Raw genomic sequence first — 10678 nt, forward strand, 5'->3', positions numbered from 1 at the left:
CACACATATATATATATACGATGGGCGTCTTTCACTTTCCGTCTACCAAATCCACTCACAAGGCTTTGGTCGGCCTGCGACTATAGCAGAAGACACTTGCTCAAGGTTCCACGTAGTAAGACTGAACCCGGAACCATGTGGTTGGGAAGCAAGCTTCTTACCACACAGCCATGCTAAAAAATTTTAATATTTTGTATATTCTAGAAGTCTAAGCAGTTTATTGCAGATAAACCTGAGTAACAAGATCTTACTTGGGCCCCCACAAGGGTCATGTGAACCCGGGTTGAGAAGCCCTTATTTAACTCACTATTTCCCTGTCTGTCTCTGTTTTTCTATCTCATTACACATTTCTGATTAATGTGAAATAATCCAGGCATAAGGGGAAGCTGGGGATGAGGAAGATGTGGGGGATGAGAGTTGGTGAAGAATGATCTCCAGAGGTTGAACCCTCACAAAGGAGATGTCAAAGGAATGAGATGGTTGGGGATTTGCTGTCCATCTAAGCAAAAATGAGACCCTAAAGGCACTACTAAATCGTAGTTGGCAGTTGACGTGTTAACTAGGAAAGGTTCAAAAGAAGGCATGGCTGATAGCTGGGACAGGTCATACAGAGGACACAATGATATTTAGGGCAGGTCACAGAGGTCATGGTGATATCTAGGACAGGTCATACAAAAGACATTGGTACTTCCCACATCCTCTAATTAATAAAGCTACATGGAAACAGCATTGAGTGATATTTAATGGATTAACTTAACTTGATATTTACGGGATTAACAGAGCTTGTGAAATATAAAGGATTAGAGAGATCAGTGGGACTTAGAGAGTTACACTGAAAATGGTTTATGGAACTGCTAAGGAATTTAATTTTGGTTTCTGGAGACAAGATCAGTCATTGACATTAGTACTTCACTGGTGCTGTAGTTAACACATCAAGCGCGACGGGTCACGATGATGGCCATCAGACACACAATCGTGGCCCAGAGAGATGCATTTAATTTATGGCCGTTAGTTGGAGTCTACTGTCACTCAAATGCTCCGACGCCCCCCCAGAATGCAAGAGGACTAATAGTTCAACTAATAACTTTTTCAGATGATGTAAAACTTGCCACCATCAAATACTAAGAAGATATTTTAGCTATTTTTTGTTTTTTACGTGTGCATGGTAGTCTTATTTTCATAAAATGTGCTCAGCAGTCCATGCTATGTAAGTGCAAATCCCAGCACTTTATGGGTTAATTAACCTTGGAGATAGAAAATGCAAAGTTGACCTAAGCAGGATTTGAACTCAGAATGTAAAGAGCTGCAATGAATGCAGTAAAGCATTTTTTCTGAAGCACAAATTACTCTGCCAGTTTGCCTCCTTAAGGAATCTAATTATGAAAGTTAAATATAGGTGCAAAAATGGTTGTGTGGTTAAGAAGTTCACTTGCCACCCACATGGATTTGGGTTCAATCCTACTTTACAGCAAGTTGATCAAATGTCTTCCATAGTCTCAATCCAACCAAAACCTTTCTGAGTGGATTTGTTAGATGGAAAATAAAAGAAGCCCAGTGTGTGTGTGTGCGTGTGAGAGAGAGAGAGAGAGAGAGAGACAGAGAGAGAGAGAGAGAGAGAGAGAGAGAGAGAGAGAGAGAGAGAGAGAGAGAGAGAGAGAGAGAGAGAGAGAGAGAGAGAGAGAGAGAGAGAGAGAGAGAGAGAGAGAGAGAGAGAGAGAGAAAGAGAGAACAAACAAAAGAAAGCAACATTCAACACATTTTTTACAGCAGTGTGACTCCCATCCATCTCATCAGATGCTAGATGAGATGGACATGTCCTTTGCACCCATGAAACTTCAAGTTAAGTGGAGTTGAGTCACAAGGATTATTAAAAACGTCTAAGAGAGTCTCTCTCTCTGTACTGCAATTGAGTGCTGGTTGTACACAAGTATCATCATCATCCAAGAAGTGTCATTCGTTTGTCATGTCCATCCATTGTGCTGTTCATGATCAAAGGACAAGAGGAGACAATATAACCTTACTCAGAAAGAGGTGGGGGTCAGTGGCCCTCAGCCATAGAAAATCTACCTCAACAAATTATGTTTGCCTGTGGAAAGCATGGAAAGGTGGGCATTAAAACGGTGATGATGATTAAATAAGTTGCAGATAATTTACCTGGACAGATGTATCCGTTTCTCAGTATATTGACCATTACCATGGACTGGATGTTCGCAGGGCTCATTCTTGACCACTTCAACACCTTCGCCACTTTCGCTTTGCTCATGGCTGTGTTTGGCTATCATGTACAGTTGGCCAATCTTGTACTGAAACAAACAAAACAGAAATTAATCATGTATGCTACCACCACCTTTATCTTCTACCCAGGTACTCTCACCCACCCTTATATAATGCAAGCAAGACACTAGTGCTTGCCCCTCAATGATACTTTAGCCTTTCAACACCTGGCATGAAGCCACAACCTTTGCCTAAAATGCACTCAAAGATAGACAGACTGATAGATAGATAGATAGATAGGTAGATGGATAGACGGACGGACGGACGGACGGACGGACGGACAGACGAACAGACAGACAGATCACTGCTACAATATATAGAATATATAAATCTCGTTGTTATGATATATATTCTGGTTGGTCTGGGGTTACAGCAGAAGACAGTTGTTGAAGGTGTCACAATGGGATTGAACCCAAATCCACATGCTTTAGGAAGCAAACTTCGTAACTACACAGCCGTGTTTTTACCTGTTATGAATATATCACAACAAAAGTACATCAAAACGAAGTTTCAATTCTCTTCTAATTGGAGTCGAGAGCAGATACAGTCGATGCCTTGCCTCAGATCTACAAATTAATTGCCAATCATGCAGTTGGTGACACACTAGATTATCTCTGATCTAGATTTACCTCAGTAATCCTATAACTAATGTTATCTTAACTCAGGTTTAAATCTACCTTAGAATTGTTAATTAACACTCTCATTAACAGTAATTAGGTGTTAAATTTAAAGCAATAAATCAAAACAATGTTTACAAACGAAGTCCCTTCAGTTATTTTCTTCCTGATGTTCTATTTATGCTTCCATCATTAACCTAATGTCTATTTTGCTGGCATGGGTCTGGAGAGCAGGTTCTCTGAAGCAGGACTTTACAACCAGATGCTCTTCCTGTCACCAACCCTAAACTGCTTCTGAAGTAAGGATTTATTTATTCTACAGTGGAGAGGGATCAAAAGGGTTTTTGTTGAAAACATAACATTGATATATGTATCACTGACATATTCCACAGAATCTAATCGTTCACTATTTCTATTTCCTATACACACACACACACATACGAGATACACACACACACATATATATATATATATATATATATATATATATATACGATACATACACACACACACACATATACGTGCTACACACACACATATATAAGAGTTATACACACCCACACATATATATACACAATACACACACACATATATATACATGATACACACACACACACACACATATATGAGACACAAACGCACACAGATATATATATATATGAGCTTCCACACAGTTTCCATCAACCAAAATCACTCACATGGTATTTGTCAATCTGGACAATAGTAGAAGACACTTGGCCAAGGTGCTGCACAGTGGCACTGAACCAGAAACCATGTGATTACAAAGTGACTTTCTTAACCGAACAGCTACGGCGGCACCAATTATATAGGGAAAACATTATTTACCAGCAGCAGTCATACATCTAACTATGAGTGTGTGTGTGTGTGTAAGTGTTTGTGTGTCTGTCTGTCTACACCAATTATATTAATTGGCTCAATTAAGAAACATTCTAGTCTTTGATGAGCTCTGCAGACACTTTGATCTTGTTCACTCTTTTATCACAATGTCTTCTTATGAAACGGGGGAGAAGAAGTGGCTGCAGGGACGGACAATCTGCAAACATACAACATTCAGTGGATTCTTTGGTGAAGAAATCACAAAGACAGTGATGCTCTCTAACCAAAAGGAGGACCACTTGCTCAATGTTATGCTCCACCTGGCCAACCCATTGCTTTCCCAAGCGGAAGATTGATCAGGACTGACCAGGGCTAAGCAACACCTTAAGAAAGTGAAGGATGCTGACGATGATGATGATGATGTCATAATAGTTGTGGTGGGAATGTTAATGGGGTGAATAAATGGGAGAATCATGGTGGTGATGGTGAATGTAATAATAGTGGGGACTGTGGTGGGAAAGGTAGTAGGGGTGGATGGAGTGGTAATGGAGATGCTGATTGCAGTCACAGCTGTGATGGTGGCGGTAGTAGTGATGGTGGTTGCAAGGGTAACGATAATTGTGGTGGTAGTGGAGGTTGTGACGGTGGTGGTGGTGGTGGTAGTGGTGGTGGTGGTGGTTGTAGTATTTATGATCATATTCACCTGATAAGTCAACAGGTACCAATGAACAACCAAGACATTAGATTGAAAGCCGATTTGGCAAGATTATCTGATCAATATTTCTATACTAATAACCAATACACACACACACAAATGAAAGAATTGTTGTTTAGGTAACATCTTATTACTGTAACAAAAGAAAACTCATGCACACAAACACACACAACATTTCTAATGGATCAGTTTCTATGATGAGTATTCAGGAGTTTAGACTGAATTACCTCTTCCTTGGATTAGCATGCATGTGGCTGAATATCCCACAGATACATGTACATCATCATTATCAATGTTTTTACATCCACTTTTCTCTTCCTGCATGGGTCAGATAGAATTCACCAAGGCAGATTTTCTACAGCCAGATACCCTTTCTCATGCAAACCCTATTTCAAAGCAACTTAAAATTTTCCTCATGCAGGTGCCACATAAAAAGCACCCTGTACACGCTGTCAAGTGGTTGGCATTAGGAAGGGCATCCAATTATAGAAACCATGCCCAAACAGACATGGAACCTGAGCAACCCTTCGGCTGGTCAGCTCCTGTCAAACCTCCCAACCCATGCCAGCATGGAAAACAGACATTAAATGATGATGGTGGTGATGATGATGAGGCATATTTTCATGAAAGACTGGAGATGAATGACACTGCTTGTATGAAAGACACACTTGTTTACAACTAGCATGCAAAGAGGCACACATACACACAGATGCATACTTATATGACAAACTTCTTTCACTTTCCATCTCCCATCAGTCTACCAAATCCACTGACAGAGCTGTGATTGGCCCAAGGGTTAGGGTTAGGGTTAGGGTTAGGGTAGAAGACACTTGTCCAAGGAACTACATAGCATTTCTGCATTTTGTTTTTTATAATTTTACTTGTAATTACACCTTTTCTGTTTTAAAACCCATAAAAAATTATTTTTGAGTGGTTTTTAGGGGCTGGAATGGATTAATTATAATTTAGTTAATTTCAATGGTGAAAATTGATTTGTAAAACAAGTAAATAATAAGACAAGCTCCATCATGGAATGAATTAAACTCATACTGCAAGGTATCAGTGTATATGTATTCATATATGTAAATATACACGGATTGAAACCAGATCAGACCAAGTTTGGTTGTGTAGTCACACCAGTGAATAACTATAAAACCGTGAATTAACAAACTGCACCGAGACACACCATTCATACCACCAGATACTGGAGGTAAACAGACTTGGCACTTCCACAGAGCAATTACATATAATTACAGTCTGTGATCATTTTTGTGTCATTTAAAGACTACAGATTGGTTTTCAAAGAAAACCTGACAAGCCAAATAATTTGAAGAATTATTTTTAATATCCAAAGGAAGCGTTTAAAGCTAGCAAAGCCAGACTTGTGTCTGCTTTGAAATACGGTGTGAATTATAATGAGAAATTACAGAAACTTGCCAAAAACCCAGCTTTTAGAAGACAAACTTTTTTGAATTTTGATGTTCTTTACACAGTGAACAGAACAAAATAATATGCAGGTCTAATATTGGCAGAAAACCTTAGATTTTAGAGAAGGACATGGTTAATTATATCAATCCCACGACTTGAGTGAGATTTTATTTTATCGATTCTGTGAAGATAAAAGACCAAGTTAACCAAGGTATGATCAGAAATCAAAAAGTAAGACTTACAAGGAAATAATGCAGCTTTTGACCATTTCACAAAATATAAGAATAATGGTTTCAAATTTTGGCTCAAGGCCAGCAACTTTAGTGGGTTCAATGTAAGTGACCCCCATCATTGAGTGGTACTTATTTTATCAATCTGGAAAGGATGAATAACAAGGTTGACCTCAGCAGAATATGAACTCAGATGTAAAGAGCTGACGTACATAGCACAAAGCATTTTGTCCAACATGCCACTGAGTTTGTCAGCTCATGAGAGTCATTTTCATCAATGCAAAAGATATGTAAAATAATAATAATAATGGTCTCAAATTTTGCCACACCGCTAGTAATTTGGTGGGGAGGGGTAAGCTGATTACATCCACCCCAGTATTCAACTGGTACTTATTTTAATGACCCTGATAAGATGAAAGGCAAAGCTGACATGAGCAGAATTTGAACTCAGGACGTAAAGACAAACAAAATGCCACTAAGCATTTTGCCCAGCATGCTAACAGTTCAGCCAGTTCAATGCAGTAGTAGTAGTAGTAGTAGTAGTAGTAGTAGTAGTAGTAGTAGTAGTAGTAGTAAATAAGTAAGTAAGTAAATAATAGATAAAATGTGTGTCTAAATCGAAGTGGGAATTTTCTAGAATAAAATATTTTCTTCAGCCAGTTCATGCAATATTGAAGAATCCATCAGAGCAGGCCAACAGAGGAAACCAAACTGGGAATGACATTAAAGACTCCAGAGTGTCCATTGTGTCATGCTGGGAAACATTTGAAATGTCTCACTTGAAGTCATTTGTTTTATGTGACACCAGAGCAACGTCAGAGCCAGTAAACATCATCAGCTGGAACTAAATATCTTATTAATTCAACTGATATTAATGACTACGTCTTTATGATAATTCTGTCATTTTATAAATTTTGATTTCAGAATTCTAACCAAACACAATGTCTTGCAGAATTTGTTCTGGCTTCCAGCACACATCATCATCATCATCATCGTCGTTTTAATGTCCACTTTTCCAGGTTCAATAATTAAAATAACCAATCAAGCCCTGAATTGGAATGAATGGGTCTTGATTCGTCTCTCTAACATTCTCTGAATTGGTTACATTAAACTTTGAGAAGGGTTGTTGAGTGGGGCACAATCATTCACAGTACCATTTTCTCAGGGAATGGAAAAAGGCTGAGTGAGGAACCAACGACCATTGATCGTAGAAAAACTGACAGGCAACTGGAGCCATTGGAGAACAAAGTGATGTGCAATGTGGTATGGAATGGAAATAACCGGAAAATAATGAATTGGAAAGGAATAAAGTTGTAGGGCTTGGTCTGTGGAATGGCTCCTAATTCATGGCATTCAAATGAACTAAATTATTGAAGAAGAACAAAATGTGGTGGAATACATTTTATTAGATCATCATAAATCCTCTTAATTACTGTCTCAAGTTCCAGGACACATAGAACTGGTTACCCAGTTTCTGTGGTATACAAGTGGCTGAGAACAGAACATTCCTCTTGAACAAGGTACCATTCCTCCACACAGGTTTACTCATTCACAGCTGAGTGGACTAATGTGAGATGAAGTATATTGCTCAAGAACACAACACACCACCCAGGAATCAAAAAGCTAGCATCTTGTGATCATGAGTGCAGCACCACAAGGCCAGGTGCCTTCGCTTGTATTAATTCTGCCATATTTGTCCATTTATGGTCAGACAAACAAATATCAAAGTAAAACAGTAGAATCTGCAGAAACTAGAGACAGTCTGTGACAGTAAATAAGAATGGTCAAATGTCCACAAAGTCACACAAATTATTTTCTTGTAAGAGAAGTTAACATTTCCTACATGAGCCCTCATCCAGGCACCTCCGCTTCAGCAAGACACTTGTTCCTGTTCCTCAATCATACTTTCACCTGTCTCAGGTGAGGGGAATGGGGGTCAGGTAAGTTAATAGGGGACCCCTCTAAGGGCTGGTGTCACACACACACACACACACACACACAAAAGCACACAATACATTCTGTAAAGTGGTTGCCATCAGGATGGGCATCCAGCCATAGAAAAACCATTTCCAAAAGTAGGCACTGGAGCTCAGCATAGTCCTCTGGCCCATCGGTTCCTATCAGACCATCCAACCCATGCTAACACGGGAAACAAATGATAAACAATGGCGATGATGATGGTGAGGAAGTAAAAAAAAAAATATATGTTTAATTTTGATTTCTTTATTTGGTGAAAAAAGCTGGTTGAGGAGAAATCTGCAGAAAGATTTCATCTTAAGATGGCAAGATTGAGAATAATGAATAATATATGCAAATTGAACGTAAAGAATAGTAAATTGGATGTCACAAATAATGTAAATAAATTGAGGAGGATAAATAAAGATATGTAAAATTGGATTGAATAAATAATATATGTAAATTAGGTATAATAATAAATATGTGTAAATTTATCAAAGCTTCTCATTTCCATGTAATCTACAGATTGGTGAGTGAGAGTAATTAAAGATTTTATAGGTGAAGAGGTGACATATTTTACAAGAAGTTAACTGCAATGGATGATGGGGAGAGATGTGGTGAGAGAGAGAGAGAGAGAGAGATGGCGAGAATGACAGAGATATTGGGAATGGTAAAGAGAGACAGTGAGAAGGATAGAGAACTGGTGGAAATTAGAAAGAGAGAGAATGATAGAGAGAGAGTTATTAAAACTAACCGAGAGGGATGTCAGGAATGATTGAAAATGTAGAGGAGAAAAGAAATGATCATGTAATACTTTAATCTGCAGTGAAAGTCGTCTGCTTTACAAGGAAATCTAACAATACAAAACAATAAAAAAAAACGGAAATAAATGTATAAAACCTTAACATAATTGCTACTGGAACAAAAGAGACAAGATGATAGGTTTTGAAATGGAATTAATTACAGGTGTGTGAGAGAGAGAGAGAGAGAGAGAGAGAGAGAGAGAGAGAGAGAGAGAGAGAGAGAAAGAGAGAGAGAGAGAGAGAGAGAGAGGGAGAAGAGAAAGAGAGAGAGAGAGAGAGAAGGGGTTTGGAAAAGAAAGAAGAGGAGAATTATTCTGAAGGCAGTTGATTAAAAATAGTGTGAGATTAAATTGCTGTGAAAGGTTTACAGTCAAGCTGAAAATAATAATTAAAAGACAAAACACTATAATTTTTTTCTTTCTTTCATTTCACCAGTAATCTTCATAATACAAAGGAAGAGAATCACCAATTCCTTCACTAACAATAGCTTCTTTATCAGTTTAGCATTTAGGACTTTCTAGAATGTCATGGAAACACTGACAAGGTACCAAGTTGAATAGCAACAACACAAATACATACGTGTTCTACTTTTGTTTCAGTCAATGGACTGTGGCCATGCTGGGGTCTTAGCCAAACAAATCAATTCCAGTATTTATTTTGAAAGTCTAGCACATTCTATCAGTCCCTTTTGCTAAAATGCAGTTACATGGACATAAATAAACCAACACCAGTAGTCAAACTGTGTTTGTGTGGGGGACAAAAACTGACACAGACACACATTTATATACATATATATTTATATATATATATATATATGCATACACATACGTCTACATTCATGTATACACGGTTCCTGTATACCAAACCCATCCATAAGGTTATGGTCAGCTCAAGGCTAAAGTAAGACAGTTGCTTAATGTGTCCTGCAGTGGAATTGAACCCAAATCTACGTAGTTGCAAAGGAAGCTTCTTAACCACAAAGCCATGTCCATCCCTATATAGAGGGAAGACGAGATCCCCTATAGGCAATGCAAGATTGTCTATACTGTCCAAAAGTTTCAATCAACTGGTCTCATGGCAGTTACCTACCTTGCTTGCATTATGTTCAACATTTTAAACCTCTCTAGAGGGAGTTTTTAAGTGCACTAATTACTTGGATCATTCTCAGTTGATCAAAATTTTACAACTTGTTGAAGGTCATATGTAATACCCTACCATATTTGCAATTAGTGTGCAGAATGCTCTCCTGAGGAATTTTTCCATAAAGTCAGCTATTATCAATTCATAGAGATGACCTTCCAATTATTATTATCCACAGGATGGTCATGACATCAGATATAAATAAATTAATAAACTGTTGTCCAACAAGGTAACAAGTCTGATAATAAAGGCAGATTTCACAGATTAATCCTGGCACATTATTATTTTTTGCTACGACAGAATCATTAGAGTATTGGACAAAATACTTGAAAGTATTGTTCTGGACTTTTCTATTCTGAATTCAAACCATACCAAGCTCAAAACTGTTGGCCTTGCACCAAAATTAGAAAGAATTATTATCTACCAACACACACACACACATCACTTTGACAGCTGATGCGTGGCACACTGTGTACCTGTACAGACAAGGTCAATTTAATGGAGGTACTGGCCATGCAGCACGAATATTTGAGCACTATAACTGAATTAGCTGTGCAGGTTGTCGAACAAAATGTTGCAGAACCTTCATATGTTGTCTATGACAAGAGAGTTCACTAAAAATATGTCTGTATGTGAGTATATATATATATATATATATATATATATATATATATATAT

General features: G+C 38.1%; 1 protein-coding gene across 1 annotated transcript in view; it reads right to left on the reverse strand.

Moving 5' to 3' along the window:
* The window catches only part of LOC106876575 (cytoplasmic phosphatidylinositol transfer protein 1), a 39867-nt gene that overhangs the window by 16350 nt on the left and 12839 nt on the right, over positions 1–10678 (reverse strand). Inside the window, exon 2 of the mRNA XM_052971379.1 lies at positions 2155–2303. Within this exon, the coding sequence (XP_052827339.1) occupies positions 2155–2303 (149 nt within the window). The remainder of the gene's footprint in view (positions 1–2154; positions 2304–10678) is intronic.

Source organism: Octopus bimaculoides, chromosome 10 (genome assembly GCF_001194135.2).
Source record: "Octopus bimaculoides isolate UCB-OBI-ISO-001 chromosome 10, ASM119413v2, whole genome shotgun sequence".
NCBI lineage: Eukaryota > Metazoa > Mollusca > Cephalopoda > Octopoda > Octopodidae > Octopus > Octopus bimaculoides.